Source organism: Schistocerca americana, chromosome 1 (assembly GCF_021461395.2).
Source record: "Schistocerca americana isolate TAMUIC-IGC-003095 chromosome 1, iqSchAmer2.1, whole genome shotgun sequence".
In the NCBI taxonomy this organism is placed as follows: domain Eukaryota; kingdom Metazoa; phylum Arthropoda; class Insecta; order Orthoptera; family Acrididae; genus Schistocerca; species Schistocerca americana.
In genome coordinates this window covers 321368951-321388327 of record NC_060119.1, presented here as the reverse complement: position 1 = coordinate 321388327, position 19377 = coordinate 321368951, and the positions used below count along the sequence as shown (strand labels likewise).

General features: G+C 38.0%; 1 protein-coding gene across 1 annotated transcript in view; it reads right to left on the bottom strand.

Annotated features, from left to right (window-relative positions):
• LOC124598646 (protein furry) overlaps window positions 1-19377 on the bottom strand; it is a 1150963-nt gene that overhangs the window by 120150 nt on the left and 1011436 nt on the right. Inside the window, exons 33-37 of the mRNA XM_047136016.1 lie at window positions 15742-15840; window positions 10788-10941; window positions 10481-10691; window positions 6866-6964; window positions 1127-1427 (exon numbers count right to left, since the gene is read on the bottom strand). Coding sequence (XP_046991972.1) covers window positions 1127-1427; window positions 6866-6964; window positions 10481-10691; window positions 10788-10941; window positions 15742-15840 — 864 coding nt within the window. The remainder of the gene's footprint in view (window positions 1-1126; window positions 1428-6865; window positions 6965-10480; window positions 10692-10787; window positions 10942-15741; window positions 15841-19377) is intronic.

Here is a 19377-nt window from a genome sequence, read left to right as displayed (position 1 = left end):
GTACACCTTAAGATCTGAGTGCATTTCTTCATCTTTGATACTGCGAAACAATTCTCCTAATGCACACTCTTTGCTTTCCATATTCTGAGAGGAACAAGTATGGACCAAAACAAGAAAAAATTGCCTAGTAAAGTTGGGCTCTAAAATGCATAACTTAAGAGCTATGAGCACTTATTCGGTAGAAGAGCTGTTTTTCACATTTGCTAAGATGAAAAAGTGCTCTTAGCTCTTGAGGTATGCACTTTGGATCCCATGTTTACTGGACATTTTTTCCCTGTTTTAGTGCATACCACAACCTCTGAAAATATGGTAAACAAAGAACTTGAAGTAGAAGAGATCTATTCTATCGCATTGAAGATGAAAAAGTGCTCATACCTCTTAAAGCATGCATTTTAAATCCCATGTTTACAACCATATGGCTGGATACTGACCATTCCTCCTGGGGGCACCATGTATAAAAGTACAACAAACTACCCTGACTTTCAGAAATTCAGACAGTAAGTGTTGTAAATGTATAATAATAGTACAAAATAAGTGTATTTTGTCTCAATATACTACGCTACCCAGAAGGCTATTTGGTAGTGAGTGATACAGCAGGTACTCTAAGAAGAACTAGCAAGCTCAATGAACCACGGTGACCATTTGTTAAGATCCATTCACACACATATTGACAAAAGTTTCATCAACAAGACAATACAGTCAATGTAACAACTATTTAAATAATACAAACATTAATGGTAGAACTGGAGATTTATTCCAGACTGTAGTAATAGCAAGTACAACCAAAAAAAGGTATGTTAATTATACAATGAAAAGACTCACGTTGTTAATTGACTTTTAGTTCAGCAGTTATCTGATATCTGCCTCCACATCATTGTAATTTACTTGATCCTTTGTTCAGTTATAACAATTTTTGTGACAGAAAACATTAATTCATTATACATTTATAACATATTCCTCCACAGATCTTTCTCAGCATGTATACATTTTCTCAAAAAAGAAAGCCAATACAATGAAACAGTGAGATTTGTTTGCATATTTGTTACTCAGGCAGAACAAATAACTGACAAAGAAGTTATTTTATTCCTTGTGTGCATAAAACAAAAAGAAAATCTCACAGCTTTACCTTTCCCATCAGTGGCTGGCGATCCAGTTGCTTTGCGAGTGCAGTAGGAGACAGAGTAGCTGGTGCTACGAGTGTGACCTATGGCACCAGTGTGGTGTGCCACAGGACCTCCACCCCCTTGATAGACACCCACTCCACCAGGACTACGTTTTCCACCAGTGGTCACTCCAACAGTGGACTCCTTGTTATTCAGATTTGGTGTTGACTTAAAAATTTCCTTCATGAAGTCAAGAGGTCGGAAATCTGATTCAAGAGAATCAACAGCTGCCTCTAATGTGAGTAGTAGCTCTGTTACATATCCCTAAAAAGTAGAGCATTATGTAAAATAAAATTCACTTTTAATTCTTTAAGTATACAAAAATGTAATAATAAAATGCATTTAATTCTGAAGAAGAAGGAAGAATAGTGGTTAGTATCTTGTCAGCGAGGGAGACACTAGAGCTAGACTGTGATTCTAACTTTGAGCAAAGTAAATAAACATCAGATACTTTACAGACCACACACAAGTTTATAAATTAATGCCGGTAACATTTTTCTTTTACAGTCAGGGATAATGTACTAACTTATGTTTGTTTTGGTGTCACTTTGTTAGAAATCACTTTAAATGTCCCTATTCAAGAGAGAAAAAAAGGAGACTACACAATGGATAGTCAAGACAAGTGACATCAAGTGGGCAAGTATGTGTGGATGGAAGCAATTCACCAGTTTCACACTATATGAGTTTATGAAATAAAGAAACAGCTTTCCTACTGGACTGAAGATTTTGTAGAACTCAGTAGAAAGCCACTATGAATGGAGGGAACTAGTCCAAAGCGAAATTTGCTTCAGACATACCCCAAGGAAGCATTATAAAACTGTTCCTGCTCACAACATGTAAAATTACCTTGAGGATAACATCACAAGCTTCAGGCAGCTGACTGGAAAAGCTGCTTTCAACAGCCTGCACCTGACAGCCTACACCTACACCTATGTTGTGCAGCAAAATTTAGGAATACTTGCAGAGGGGCAACACTTGGTACTGGGACAAAAACAAATTGTATGTAAATAAACAAACAGAAACCTTATTGTGAGCTTATGTGAGTGTTGATTAAACTATGGTCACAACCATGAAATATTTAGAAGTACATATTTACAGCAGTTCAAAGGAAAACACAACATCTAATCCCCTTATAATAAAGACGCTAATGGCCTTGCTGCAGTGATAACACCGGTTCCAATCAGATCACCAAAGTTACGCATTGTTGGGCTTGGCTAACACTTGAATGGGTCATTGTCCAGGTCTGATGAGAGCTATTGGAAAGTGCAGTGCACTCAGCTCTCATGAGGTCAATTGAGTAGTTACTTGACTGAGAAGTAGTGACACAAGTCACAAAAACTAACAATGAGTGTGAGAGCAGTGCTGACTACATGGCCCTCTAGATCTGCTTCTTCGTCTTCGTCTTCATTTCTCCTCTATCCAACATATGGTCGGGTTGGGGTGTATATATCTGCTTCTGGCAACACCTAAGGGGTGAGGATGACATGGCAGACAGTCAGTACTGTTGGGATTTCAAGGCCTGTCTGGACAATGTTTGTTTGTTTATAGTAAAGGCAGATACCAGATTAAAATTTTATTGGGTGAACCATACGGAAATACAATTAAACCACAGGCTAGGTATTCCATCATTTTTTTGGGAGTGCATCCAGGACATTATTAGCTCTTGTACTAATATCTTTTATGCATGCACATTTACTTCACAGTGTCAACTGCTTTAAAAAATAATGCAAGTGATTCATCTTGAGAATGGCTAAAAGGTTTTCAGCTCCAATATCAGCACAAGAGCTAATAATGACCTGCATGCATTCCCAAAAAATGATGGAAAGTTCGATTCACCAGGAAACTTCAAGAAACATACAAAAGGGGTAGGTAGCTGACTGCTGTGTACACAGACAGGAGGTACACAGCCATACCAAATGAGGATACCACCATCCAGGCACACAACATGACAGGCACTTCCCGTTTTCTAATAGCTGCCTTCAGATTACAGAAATAAATACTGACGCTACCAAGAGCATGTCATTACATTGTATCCATCTGCCTACAGTGTTGTCTGCTGCCATAGAGAGCATTGACAATCAGGACTACTTCATTTCTGTAAATCAGATTGCAGGTGAAGATTTTCTACTGAGTGTGGACATAAGTAGAAACACTGATGACACTTTTTCCGTTCCACCAGAGTTCCATCTCAGAATTACATAAATTCTGCTAGTTCCAGCATTTCCAATGAGTTCTACAGTTATGACAGTTTGAGGCACTTACAGACTGTACATGATGTGACTTAATTAGAAACTGACAGAAACAAATAAGTTTCACTAGAACTGCTGAATTTAGTTTCTGGAGTATCTGATGGCTATCCTCATATATCTTAACTAATTGTCCACTATACAGCCTAGCTTATTGTTTGACAACTCAAAGAACACTGGAACGGATATCAACGGTCACATGTTGAATATAACTCCATATATATATTCCTTAGTATCAAGAAGACTGAGAAACTCAAATGTCTATATATGTGTCTATACTCCACAAGCCATCTTTAAGTTTGTGGTGGAGGGTATTTCTGGGACCATGATCTTCTCCCCTCCTTTCCTTTTCCATTCACAATTGATATGAGGGAAGAATGGCTGTAGGTAAAGCTCCATATGACACTACTTTTCTCATTGTGATCATTTCGTGATAAACAGAGAAAGTAATAAGTTGCCCTATTCTTCTTGGAATTTAAACTCGTGAAATTTCAACAGTAAATCTTCCCATGATGCGCACTAGTGTCTGCCACTAGAATTCGTTGAGTGTGACACTCTTCCGCAGAGTAAATGATCCCATGACAAACCTTCTTGGTAAGGTTCCCAGACTGATGAACAACACTCAAGAACTGGTTGAACAAGTATTTTGTAAGCCACTTCTTTCCTGGATATATTACATTTCCTTAAGATTCTCCCAACAAATCTCAACCTGACATCTGCTTTACCTGCAACTATTTTTATTTAAACACTCTACTGTAAGTTGCTCTGGTTGGTTACTCCAACGTATTTTACAGCATTTAATGTTTCCAGTGATTTGTCACTAATGAAGTAATAGAACAGTAGTGCATCTACTCGACAATTCAAGTGCAATTTGTTAGACTTATTTATGTGCAGGGTCAACTGCCAGTCTCTGTTCCAATCATCAACCCTATGGAGGTCTTCCTGCCTTTTGCTAATATTTTGGCATTGCAACCTTCCTACAGATAACAGCAACATCTACAAATCGCCACATGGACTCTCCAACATTATTCACTAAAATGTTAATATAAACTGTAGAAAGTAGTGATCCTGTAACACTCCCTTGGAGTGGTCTTGAAATTACCTTTACATCTGTCAGTTTTGTTCCATTAAGAACAACATGATTAGTTCTATCTCAGTGAAGTCCTGTGCCCAATCATAAATCTGATCAGACACCTCATAAGCTCATATTCTGTTCACTAACAGATAGTGCAGAACTATATTAAATGCTTTCTGGAAATGAAGGAATGTGAGTTTAGGAAGATTTTTTTAAAGTGGAGATTTTTGTTCTCCAATAATGTCATAAGTAGAAACACAAAATGTATTCCATAATCCAACAACAGATTGATGTCAACAATAAATGCCTATAATTGTGTGTCCATCTGATGACTTCCCTTAAAAATGGGAATGGCCTGCATTTTTTCCAATAGTTAGGTACCCTTTGTTGCTACGATAAACTACAGCTAGAAGGAGACCATGTTCTTTTGCATAATGGTATCTTTTCTGGTTCTAATGCCTTTCCACTGTTGAGCAGTTTTAGTTGATTTTCTACTCTATTATCATTTATCTCAATACCTACCAGTTTCGCATTTGTGCTATGATTGAAAAAAGGAATTATATTACGCCATTCTGAGGGTAAAACAATTCTGGAAGACCAAGTTCATTATTACAGCCCTTTCTCTGCCATCTTCTGTTTTGGTGCCAGTATGGTCACTGAGTGATTGAATGGACTACTGCAATCTGCTTACTGCTTTATGTAAGACCAAAACTATTTAGGATTTTTAATCAGATTCACTGAATATTTCTCACATCCCTCTCCTCACATTCATTTTGGCACCATTCATATTCCGTTTGTCTATCAGGCTTTGACTTCACTTTGATTAGAGATAAAACTTTCTTTGTTTTCACAGCAACTTGCTAACATGGCTACTGAACCATGGTGGGTCTTTTCTGTCCTTCACAACTTTGCTTGGCACATACTTGTCTAAAGCTTATTTCACAAAGCTTTTGTGTTTAGCTCAAATACACTCCACATTTTGATCCTCAGAGCTGAATATTATTAGATGATGACTATTAAGATATTTGGCTATCTCTCTCCTGTCACTCTTGCTAGTCAAAAATATTTTTCTACCTTTTTTTAACATTTCTTATGATACATGTAGTCACTGATGGTATCACGGCCATATGATTATTGATTTTCTCCACTATATTAACTGATTCAAAATGTCTGGATCTGTTAACTATTAGGAGGTCTAAGGGATTGTCCTCGGGTGTTGGTTCATTAACTATTTGCTCAAAGCAATTTTTGCACAAGACATTAAGAATGATCTCACATGAATCCTTTTCTCTGACACCAGTTTTAATTGCGTGACTCCAGTTCTATGAAAGGCTAGATCATGTCTCCCCTAATTACAATAGTATGACCAGGAAACTTACTCATGATATTCTCCAAGTTGTGTCTAAAGTGCTCTGACACTACAACTCCTGACATAGGTGGTCTATAAAAGCATCTAATTACCATGTTTGAGCCACCTTTGATGCTAGCCTTTATCCAGAGTATTTCACATTCAGAATATGTAATAAATTCGCTACATGTTATTGAGTTCTGCTGCAATAAATATGCCACCACCATTGGCAACCAACCTATCCCTGCTATACACACTTCAACCTGAATTTAGGATTTCGTTGCTATTAACTTCTGGTTTCAAGCAACTTTCTATCCCTAACAACACTATTTGGAAACTATTACTTTTAATAGGTGATACCAATTCTGGGACTTACCATGGATGTTCTTTCCAGTTTGTTAATCTCATACGAACATTTTCTATTCAATATGAGAGGACAAACATTCTCTGCGAATAACGTGGCTGATTTATCTTCAATTTTGGCTGCTGAGTATTTGGTAATCAGGCTTTCTTTTCCATGCATAACTGTAGGTTACCTTGTTAATCAACAGACAAAACACTTGCTCATTTAATATACATCCACGCCTTCTTGTGCTACCTCCTCATTCAATTGCTGTAATTTTCAGCATGTTGCAGCAATTTATATAAGACATCAGTCTACATACAGTACTGCAAATATTTAACTAAGTTAACAACCAGATACAAAGATGGGACTTGTAGATCCTCAATATTTTGATCTACAAATGTTATACTTTAATGGTGTAAGTTTGAGTGTTCAGTCAAATAGTAGATTCTGTCTTTATGTGCAATATTTTCATGAAAGCTCACCATTAATGAACCACATTGAGAAAAACTGAGAGAAGTACATTTATTCTGGCAATTATGAAACTAGGAAAAGTCAGAGTGACACAATTAAAAAAGGATAGAGGAAATGAAAGGAAAGTGAATGTCAGGAAAGAATATCTATAATGAATAGTGAAATTTACAAACATTTTTCAGTGCAGAAAAGATTGCCACATTGAGAGACAGTTACCTGCATATCCTCTCCTTGCTCTGCAACAGTTTCAACCAAACGAGACAAAATGTCGGACAGCATACGGGATGTAATTGGTACCCTTAAAGCTCGAAACACCTGTAAAAATGTGATTTGTTACTGTCATGTAACTTAGTTAACAAAAAGCATAGTAGTTCCAATTAGAACTGCAATTTCCTTCACAAAATTAAAAGGGAGACAAGGTGTTTTCAGTATAGTTTGAAAATGAAACTTTTAGAGTTCAGAAATCATTACTAGTCTGCTGTTTATAGTTTTTACAAGAATGGAGTTATTTATGGAATTATGATATAGTTAAGATATTTCAAATGTGTTGTGCAAGGAATAAAGACTTGTAGCGAATGCCACAAAAGAAAAGTTAGTTAGTTGGTACGACTGGTTTGAGTTACCTGACCTGACCACTGGCACAAAAAAGAGAAAAAGACTGACAAAAGAAAATAATGAACTTTTGTTGTGAAAATGTGGATCTTTACAGGTTGTAAAATTTAGTGTAATACTGAACTTAAGATATTATGAAAATGGAGAAAAGAACTATCAAAGAAAGCAGAATAATTTACATCAATAATTCTAAATTATATTCACCTAACAATAAGCAAAAATTAAATGAAAAAAATTGAAAAAGGAAACAATTTATTGCCCTGGAACATAAAAAGAAAGTTGAGCTAACATAGGTATATAAAGAAGTGGTACAGTGAAAAATCAGTTATCTAAAAAGCACCTGAATATGAATAAATAAAAAAAAAAATACAACTGGACAAACTCATTATTCAAAGTAAACAGGAAGAGAATAAAATAAAATAATGGATATTGTGCTCTTGCAAGAATAATGCATCATCTTAACATTGAGTCACAACAGAATAACAGGCACTCACAATAGAGTGAAAGAGCATTTTATCAGTAATCTAGCCACATCAGATATACTTCTAAATGTCACACATTATAACTATGACCTCAGGAGTAAAAGTGACTTCTGCTAATGAATTGTATACCTTCTTATATTTACTGTAGCACTGATACCATAATTTAACTATTGCTGTTGTGGTCTTCTGCCTGAAGACTTGTTTGCATATAAGTCTATCATTTGTAAGCCTGTTTCTTTCTGAATAACTGGTGTAAACTACAACCATTTTAACCTGCTTGCTGTATTATAACTTGACCTCTCTCTACAATCCTTCCCCTCCCCCTCCCCCCTCTCCCATCCAGTATAAAATAGGTAAGGCCTGCTGGATGCCTCTGAATCTGTTGTATCAACTGAACCCTTCTCTTAGTCAAGTTGTGCTATAAATTTCTTTTCTCTCCATTTTATTTCAGTACTACTTTATTATTCACTCAATCTACCCACCACATTTCAAAAGCCTCCATTCTCTTCTTGAATATTACAGTAGTATGCATTTCATACATATTGTCTTCTTGTATGAACTGTTTCATTGTCCACTTTCATTTCTGTACAGGGCTTCACTTTAGACAAACACCTTCAGAAAAGACTTCATAAAACTTAAATTTATATCTTATGTTAAGGAATTCCTGTTTTCCAGCGATGTTTTCCTTCCTATAGCCAGTCTTCATTTCACATCCTCTCTACTTAGACCATCAGCAATTATTTTGTTGTCCAAATAGAAAAAGTCATCTATTATTTTTAGTGTCTCATTTCATAACCTAATTCCCAATGAATCATCTGATCTGATTCAACTTCATTCCATTACCCTTATTTTACTTTTATTGATGCTCATCTTGTAACCTTTTTTCAAAACATTACCCATTATGTTCAAATGCTCTTCATTGTCCTTTACTGAGTATGAAAGAATTACAGTGCCATCTGACAACATCTAAGTCTTTTTGTTTTCCTTCCTTAACCGTAATTCACTCTCCAAATTTTTCTTTAGTTCCCTTTACTGCTTGCTCAATGCACAGGTTGACTAACATTAGGGGATAGGCTACAGCCTCGTCGCATTTCCTTCTCAAGTACTGCTTCCCTTTCATGTCCTTCTACTCTCATAACTGCAGTCTTATTTCTGAAAATTAGGTATATAACCTTTCCCTCCTTGTATTTTATCTCTGCTGTCTTCAGACTTCTGAAGTGTATATGATGATAGACCCATAACATTTTGCTCCTTGTACTATGCCCCTGTTATTTTCAGAATTTCAAAGAGTTTATGGTGATAGGATGTGCCCTTGAACTAACAAGGAAAATAAGAGGCTAAAGAGAAGAAGCATCATGACTGGGGAAGGGGGAAAGGGGGGGGGGGAGAGGGAGAGAGGGGGAGAGAGGGATAGGGGGAGGGGGGGAGAGAGGGAGAGAGAGAGAGAGAGAGAGAGAGAGAGAGAGAGAGAGAGAGAGAGAGATCAATGAGCAATGTTTGCATGCTGAGAAAATGTTTTAGAACTGGAAAAGGGTGTTAGCAAAAGAAAGGAAAAGAAAGATTATTGAATCAAGGAAACTACATTAACAAAGCAAAGATGAGGAAAGCTAAATGGGAACAGATGGTGAATACAGCAAATGGAAGGGAAAGGTGTGGTAGAAAGGAGGAGGCTGATCTTAAACCAGACAAAAATAGGAGGAAAGTAGGTTGAGAAAGGAAGTTGTGTGATGATAAAGTTAGTTTCACTGATATCATTCTGTACAATACTTTGTCTCTTTGAATTCCTACAATACTTTGTCTCATTGAATTCCTTGAACTCTTTGCTGTCATCTCACTATCCTCCCTCATCCCACTTTTTTGACGTCATATTTTATCCACTCCCTTTAAACTTTTCTTCTTTTATTTCTCCATACTTTACTTATTACTCCTTTTTAACTGCTGGAATTTTTACTATCCTCTTTCTCCTGCTGTTCAAAGTTGTTTTCTCTCCCTAGTGTAGTCTGGCTCCTCCCATCTATCCCTTGAGTTGGTGTCATACATCAACTCCCCTAGATCCCGAACTTCCTAAAACAATTCACGATGGATAGCCTTGTTACTAAATGATTTCTGTATAAAACAATAGTTGCAGAAAATCCACCGTGTTAGCATTTTATATTCTTTGAATATGCTGTAAATGGTACACTTCATATCTGTTCTGTTCTGTTCTGCTGCTTGTTACAACAAACATAATGGAAACAGTGGTCTATAATTTTTACATCTATAAATTTAACAAAAACAAAGCAGGCAGAAAATAAATCTTAAGAATATGCATAAAAATGTAACATTTATTAATATTTCACTTTTATATGAAGGACATTCACTTGCGCTATGTTACCATAAATAATGGAGTCTGAGAGCAATTCTGCATTCTCAAGAGCCATCCTCATAACTTACTTTTATTTCACAGTATGAGGAAAACATTTACAAAAAAAGCCATACATTATAATCAGTTTCAGGTAGTTTTACAGTGGAGGCTACATAATCTATCTTACATGTTTCCAGCCACTTTTTGCAACTCAAACAACTTTATGGCAGCAGTTTCCAACGAAGCCATGAAATGTAGTATTTGTTACCTTAGAAATATGATGGTTATTTGCCATATGCTACTTATAAAGCGAAATTTATTAGATTAGAAATGTGAATATTAAAAAAAAATATTCAGAATTATGACTGAATTACATTATTGTGCCTATCTTACCTGGAGTGAACGACCAGCATAATGCCTTGATGAACATGATAAGCCAAGTTGAAGTGCTGTTTGAGCCCAGCGTTCACTAATCAAAGCATGTGGTAGTGATTCTCTGAATACTCTTAGCACATGCTGCAGGAAAGTATCAAGCTGTTCTACACTACGCACTGACCAAACTTTTGCAGTAATATCTTCATAATTCCAAAGAGGCTGATTATGCCTATATTAAGACAGAACATAATAAAATTATTAACTATATTCATCCATGGATAGGTCTTGAGTAAATAAGAAATTTGAATCTATTGTCATCTATCACCTGGAAGCTATGAATTCTATAAGAGACTTGATGACATCCTGTATTGGCATGTTAGGTCCTGGTTGTGGACCTGTCCAAGCTGTTGCATCTTCTGGTGTAACAATAACTGGTGGTGTTGTACCTTGAGTCAATGCAGCATTACTTGATGATTCCCCTGAGGTAATGTTAGAAAAACTATATTCACAAAATTGACTTTAGACAACACTATATTTGTCACAATCTACACTCCTGGAAATGGAAAAAAGAACACATTGACACCGGTGTGTCAGACCCACCATACTTGCTCTGGACACTGCGAGAGGGCTGTACAAGCAATGATCACACGCACGGCACAGCGGACACACCAGGATCCGCGGTGTTGGCCGTCGAATGGCGCTAGCTGCGCAGCATTTGTGCACCGCCACCGTCAGTGTCAGCCAGTTTGCCGTGGCATACGGAGCTCCATCGCAGTCTTTAACACTGGTAGCATGCCGCGACAGCGTGGACGTGAACCGTATGTGCAGTTGACGGACTTTGAGTGAGGGCGTATAGTGGGCATGCGGGAGGCCGTGTGGACGTACCGCCGAATTGCTCAACACGTGGGGCGTGAGGTCTCCACAGTACATCGATGTTGTCGCCAGTGGTCGGCGGAAGGTGCACGTGCCCGTCGACCTGGGACCGGACCGCAGCGACGCACGGATGCACGCCAAGACCGTAGGATCCTACACAGTGCCGTAGGGGACCGCACCGCCACTTCCCAGCAAATTAGGGACACTGTTGCTCCTGGGGTATCGGCGAGGACCATTCGCAACCGTCTCCATGAAGCTGGGTTACGGTCCCGCACACCGTTAGGCCGTCTTCCGCTCACGCCCCAACATCGTGCAGCCCGCCTCCAGTGGTGTCGCGACAGGCGTGAATGGAGGGACGAATGGAGACGTGTCGTCTTCAGTGATGAGAGTCGCTTCTGCCTTGGTGCCAATGATGGTCGTATGCGTGTTTGGCGCCGTGCAGGTGAGCGCCACAATCAGGACTGCATACGACCGAGGCACACAGGGCCAACACCCGCCATCATGGTGTGGGGAGCGATCTCCTACACTGGCCGTACACCACTGGTGATCGCGAGGGGACACTGAGTAGTGCACGGTACATCCAAACCGTCATCGAACCCATCGTTCTACCATTCCTAGACCGGCAAGGGAACTTGCTGTTCCAACAGGACAATGCACGTCCGCATGTATCAGGTGCCACCCAACGTGCTCTAGAAGGTGTAAGTCAACTACCCTGGCCAGCAAGATCTCCGGATCTGTCCCCCATTGAGCATGTTTGGGACTGGATGAAGCGTCATCTCACGCGGTCTGCACGTCCAGCACGAACGCTGGTCCAACTGAGGCGCCAGGTGGAAATGGCATGGCAAGTCGTTCCACAGGACTACATCCAGCATCTCTACGATTGTCTCCATGGGAGAATAGCAGCCTGTATTGCTGCGAAAGGTGGATATACACTGTACTAGTGCAGACATTGTGCATGATCTGTTGTCTGTGTCTATGTGCCTGTGGTTCTGTCAGTGTGATCATGTGATGTATCTGACCCCAGGAATGTGTCAATAAAGTTTCCCCTTCCTGGGACAATGAATTCACAGTGTTCTTATTTCAATTTCCAGGAGTGTATCAATAGCTAAATTAATTTAGTTATTCAAGACTCACTTAAGAAAATATTTATACTTCTTTTAAAAGTGCCCATGGAAATAAAGAGTTTACTTCTTTGAACTCTCTAATGAAAAATGTGTGTCTTCACAGACTACAGGTCATTTATTATTATTATTATTATTATTATTAATTTAGCGTTAAAATAGCTAGGGTTTTTGCCCTACAGCAGTTGCAATAAATTTTATCCTAATTACAGATTGTTTCAAAGAAACTTCAAATTCTCTCTCTTTTTTTTTAATAAACTCCTTTTGAAATTTATTCCAGAAAATATTCTCTATAAATTTTTGATTCATTCTTTCCTCCAAAATGGCATTTGAAAATACATACAGTTTCATTATGACTTGTTATGCATCATATGATTCAGATTTTTCTGTGTTTAAGGATTTGTCTTCTAAACAGATTATGTTAACATGCTGACAGATTGTGCTTAATTTCTCTTTGAAAGAGGAAGCCTGCAACACTTCTGTGACAATAAACACCACTAGAATTACAGCCTCACTGAAAAAAGAATTTTGAGGCATATGGCTCTCAGTGAATTTAAATGGCTGACACACTCAACAAAAATGAATAAGACACTGAAAAAGTATGCTACAGCCTACGCTTACTTGCACACAAAGCAAGCTTCCACACTGTTAGAATTGCATACTTTGCACAGTTTCACAGTATTCTACAATGCAGAATTATATTCTTGGGTAGCTCAGCTGCTAGCTCGGTAATCCTCCTGACCCAAAAAAGGGCTATAAGAGCAATGCACCATGCAAAACAGACTGACTCATGTAGGCCCCTCTTTCAGAAGTTTTCCATTCTCCCTCTCTCCTGTGTTTTTATTCTAGATAATTTGTAAATATGTGACGAAAAACATCAGAGAGAGAAATAAAAACTGTAACACAGGTAGATGCCGTGTTTCTTGACTTCCACAAGGTGTTCGATACAGTTCCTCACAGTCGTTTAATGAACAAAGTAAGAGCATATGGACTATCAGACCAATTGTGTGATTGGATTGAAGAGTTCTTAGATAACAGAATGCAGCATGTCATTCTCAATGGAGAGAAGTCTTCCGAAGTAAGAGCGATTTCAGGTGTGCCGCAGGGGAGTGTCATAGGACCGTTGCTATTCACAATATACATAAATGACCTTGTGGATGACATCGGAAGTTCACTGAGGCTTTTAGCAGATGATGCTGTGGTGTATCGAGAGGTTGTAACAATGGAAAATTGTACTGAAATGCAGGAGGATCTGCAGCAAATTGACGCATGGTGCAGGGAATGGCAATTGAATCTCAAAGTAGACAAGTGTAATGTGCTGCGAATACATAGAAAGATAGATCCCTTATCATTTAGCTACAAAATAGCAGGTCAGCAACTGGAAGCAGTTAATTCCATTAATTATCTGGGAGTACGCATTAGGAGTGATTTAAAATGAAATGATCATATAAAACTGATCGTCGGTAAAGCAGATGCCAGACTGAGATTCAGTGGAAGAATCCTAAGGAAATGTAATCCAAAATCAAAGGAAGTAGGCTACAGTATGCTTGTTCGCCCACTGCTTGAATACTGCTCAGCAGTGTGGGACTCGTAACAGATAGGGTTGATAGAAGAGATAGAGAAGATCCAACAGAGAGCAGCACGCTTCGTTACAGGATCATTTAGTAATCGCGAAAGCGTTACGGAGATGATAGATAAACTCCAGTGGAAGATTCTGCAGGAGAGACACTCAGTAGCTCGGTACGGGCTTTTGTTAAAGTTTCGAGAACATACCTTCACCGAAGAGTCAAGCAGTATATTGCTCCCTCCTACGTCTATCTCCCGAAGAGACCATGGGGATAAAATCAGACAGATTAGAGCCCACACAGAAGCATACCGACAATCGTTCTTTCCACGAACAATACGAGACTGGAATAGAAGGGAGAACCGATAGAGGTACTCAGGGTACCCTCCGCCACACACCATCAGGTGGCTTGCGGAGTATCAATGTAGATGTAGATGTAGATGTAGATGTAATGCACATGAACATAATACCAGCAAAAAGACAAACTCCATGTTCAGTCAGTAAGGACAACAGCCTTTAAAACCTCCATTACAAATAGTGCAATACCAATGTACAACAGTCTGCCACATAAGATTAAAGTTATTTCTTCATTTTCTCCGTTTCACAAATTCCTAAGGGCATTCTTATCAGATCACTGCTTCTATTCAGTGGCTGAATTCTTAAACCATGTTAAGTACAACAGACATGAAGCAAGAATATAATGAAACTACTACTGCTGCTGCTAAAGCAAGATCGTATATAATGGATTTATTGTACATATACCTAAAAACAAAGACGATGTGACTTACCAAACGAAAGCGCTGGCACGTCGATAGACACACAAACAAACACAAACATACACACAAAATTCAAGCTTTCGCAACAAACTGTTGCCTCATCAAGAAAGAGGGAAGGAGAGGGAAAGACGAAAGGATGTGGGTTTTAAGGGAGAGGGTAAGGAGTCATTCCAATCCCGGGAGCGGAAAGACTTACCTTAGGGGGGAAAAAGGACAGGTATACACTCGCACACACACTCATATCCATCCGCACATGTGTACCTTAGGGGGGAAAAAGGACAGGTATACACTTGCACACACACTCATATCCATCCGCACATACACATGTATGGGATTGGAATGACTCCTTACCCTCTCCCTTAAAACCCACATCCTTTCGTCTTTCCCTCTCCTTCCCTCTTTCCTGATGAGGCAACAGTTTGTTGCGAAAGCTTGAATTTTGTGTGTATGTTTGTGTTTGTTTGTGTGTCTATCAACGTGCCAGCGCTTTCGTTTGGTAAGTCACATCATCTTTGTTTTTAGGTATATTTTTCCCATGTGGAATGTTTCCCTCTATTAATTCATATCATGAATTTATTGTACAGTTATAAACCTACTGTTACAAGTCATTTGAGTATGAGTTATAATTTATGCTCACAGCATTTTCCCCCCTTCTTTATATTTGCTTGAATTCTTTCTCAAATGTGTGAGAACCTAGAGGCAAAAATGGCTGTGGAATAACATGTGGTACCTTTCATTATCCTTTATATTTTGTACAAGAAATGATAAATCACAAGTTTAAAAATATCAGTTCAGTACACATACATTTTTAAAATCAGTTAGACAATTTAACACATCCATTGTATGTATTTTTATCTTATTCTGGATTTTCGTACATAGAAGCAATTTTGAGCTAACAACTTCAAAGGATATTGTGGACAGCTACCCATCCAATCTGGAACTCACCTCCATGGGTAGATACACTGGCAGCAGGAGTAGCTGCTGTTCCTGGCAAATTGGTTGGTATAGGACTGTGAAGATAACTGTCAAATTCTGCATTTGGTTCTATAAATTAAAAAAAAAAATCACTCAAGATTAGTCCCATATTGTTACAGCTATAAATTTATTAATCAGTAGATATACAGGGCCTGAATCATGAAATTCTGAATAGTAATGTAGTTTTAAAGATGAGAAAGGTACAAATAGTGTCAAGATTTCAGTTATAATTAATATGTACCATAACTAGTCATCACAAATATAGCTACACTCTAATACTTAGCTATACTCTAATCAGTAGATATACAGGGCCTGAATCATGAAATTCTGAATAGTAATGTAGTTTTAAAGATGAGAAAGGTACAAATAGTGTCAAGATTTCAGTTATAATTAATATGTACCATAACTAGTCATCACAAATATAGCTACACTCTAATACTTAGCTATACTCTGATCAGTAGATATACAGGGCCTGAATCATGAAATTCTGAATAGTAATGTAGTTTTAAAGATGAGAAAGGTACAAATAGTGTCAAGATTTCAGTTATAATTAATATGTACCATAACTAGTCATCACAAATATAGCTACACTCTAATACTTAGCTATACTCTAATACTTCAGTTCTTGTTTTGATTGTTTGCTCTCAGTTCAGTTCTGTCTTCCATGTAGTAAATTCTAAATGAAGCTGGCATAGTCCATATCAGTTCATGTAAGAAACACACATTTTTTTTGTTTTCTCCAAAAATATTTCTGCTCCGAGATACAGCCCTCCAAAGATGACACTGCGCATACCATTTTGAAGTCACAAATTTTGGAAAAAAATTTACAATGCTGTATCTCTGAAACAGGTCTAGATATTTTGTTGCTTTTTTATATTTGAAAGATAATTGCTTTATGATTACAAAGAAATCCTCCATTTGGACTTATCTGTCAAAGTTCTTTCATTATAGTGTTCTGGAGTTTTTTTATAATTTATGGAAAAAATTGTTTTTCAAAAATGCCAATGCATAACATTTTGATTTTTTTTCTGTTGATTAATACCATATAGGTCTACATTCCATGAAAAGAGCTTCCACTTTTAGGTTGAACAGGTTTTATAAACAACTGAAATTTTTGCCATACATAAAACCTGTTTCATTACCACATTATCACATAACAGGCTCATAAAAATCAAAACCTAGCCTTATTTAACATAATTTTAGTTTTGAAAGAAGAGTAAGAGACTCATTTTTCAAGCATTTTAAATAGTTCCAAAATGTATGCTAAATGTCCAAATACTTACAGGTTTCAATTTATACAACTTCTGTGCACTCTGTTCTGTACTGAAACTAGCCAGTCAATGAACTAAAAATCTGTTCCACTGCTTCAGTAACTTCCTTTGATATAGAGTGATGCCTTCCTGTTGAACCAATAGGAACTGGAGCACTTACAATCTTCAAAACATTGTGAACAGGATGTGAGCCCTGATGGCATTGTTGCTGTCCTTCAGCTGGAAACCTATATCCATCAGCTGGTCCATGTGGTAGCATGAAGTTCACTACAATTTCGTTCAACTCATAATTGGTGTCCATAATCTCTGCAATCCACCAGTCACAGTCATACACACGTGCCACAAACATCCCCCTTCTCAGGTTGTGAATCTGAATATTATACTGCTGTTTCTGAGGTGTTGGCCGAATGAACGAAATTTCTTCTTTCTTGGTCTTTAAAGTGCGTGCAATATGAATTCGCCCATCACTTTGGGCCCAAAAATGTGTCTTCTGAATTCCTTTCACAGGAGTAGTTTGCTTGGACCATTCTTCTATTTCCTGCTCACAGAATTCTTCAATTTCCTCTTTGGACAAAGAATGAGGGCTGTGGATGTGTAAGATTTCATGACTCTCGTAAAATTCTCAGCATTCTGAATCACAGCTGTATTCGGTCTGAAAATATTGTTTTGTAGCATGGTGCTCCAGCAGGCCTCCTACACCATCACAAGGTCCCTTCCCATGACCAGTAGCACTGTATACCCATTCAGTTGGCACAAGCAATTTACTCAATTCAAACAACTGGTAACGATTTTTAAAATGACTAGGAGCACCATCAGAAATTATGAAGATCTTCTCTGCCCCTGTTTACAGTTGAAGAATTTTGTGCATTGCTAGCAAAGTATGTGCTGAGTCATGTCCTGTCTTGTTACTTATAACTGCAACACTTGCAGACTTGTTTTGAAAATGTGTCACTCCCATAAAAATTGAAACCTGGTCATTACTCCAACGATACCCTTGTACTTCTTGTGGGAGAATCACAGACCAGTTCTCAGCAAAATCACAGTGAAGCACTAGATATAGTTCTTCAGCCTGTACACACCCTTTCACTTCTGCAAAGTGTTGTCGCAATTTCTTCAGATGCTGGTGTGTTACTGCTTTCACTGACCATTTACCAAGTTCATCAATGATACTGTCAAAGGCAACAGTTTTCTTAATTAGTTTATTTTCCTTCCATGTCATACATGTAGTTTCTGCTACATCTTCCAGGCCAAGTGTCTGTAAAGACAGTCCTCCCTTTCTAGGGCAGTCACCACATTCTTGAAATAAACAAGTCTCTCGCTTTATGTCACAGACTACTAATGACTTCACATGCCCAACCAAGGTGTCATATGTCACTTGCTCCAGTAAGTTCTTCAAAGTTACCACACAAAGTTCAAAATTCGAACAGTACGCACATAAACAGACATCTCTAGGTGGGTGTGGTATTACCCACTTAGGTCATTGTGCATAAAATTTTGATCTTCCAATACGTGAAGTTGTATAGTTGCTCTTATAAACTGCAAAAGTTTCTTTAATACCGCAAGTTGTGTAACTCTTCACTTTCGCAAGTTTTTGACCTTCATCTGTTACAGTTATAGTGTCTTTTTCGTTGCACTCTAGTGAGAACAGACCCATTTATCTTTCAGATAAAATGACTGCACTATTTGAACTTGAGCTGCTTCTACAGGATGACCATAATAGGGATCTGGTCTTCCAAAGACTCCTTTTACAGACCCCACAATGCCTGATTTGTCTACCATGTACTTTGATACTGATGGAACATTGTTCAAAATAGTTTTCTTTGAAAATGTCTCTAGAATAATACTTAGAACTTGCACCTTTTCAATGTAGGCTGCACAATATTTAACAGCTGAATTGATATTTGTGAAAAATTCTGGGCAAGAGTGCTTGGTTCATTTTCTTCTGAATATGGAATTTCTACTTTGAAGAGTGTGGTCAGTTTTTCTGTAGTGTATTGATCCATACCTTTAGTAATTTCTCTGCACTTTGTTGATGCATAGAGCTTATGACTCGACTTCACTGACCACGGTTTCTTAACCGGACTAACACCTACGTCTGTAGCTGATTGGTTCAGGGTATTTAATTCTTCCTCTACTGATTCAAAATCTGCATCATCTGTTTCATGGAAGGCTTCACCTTGTTCAGATACTATCATTGTTGTTATTCTGTCAAATCATTTAGAACACAAAAAGTTGTCACTGGGAACATCTTCATTTGAAACAGAGTCTTTGAATGAGAACACTTATTCCCAACCTGAACAAAGTCTGTTTTTTGTTTGTCTTATATATCACTCTT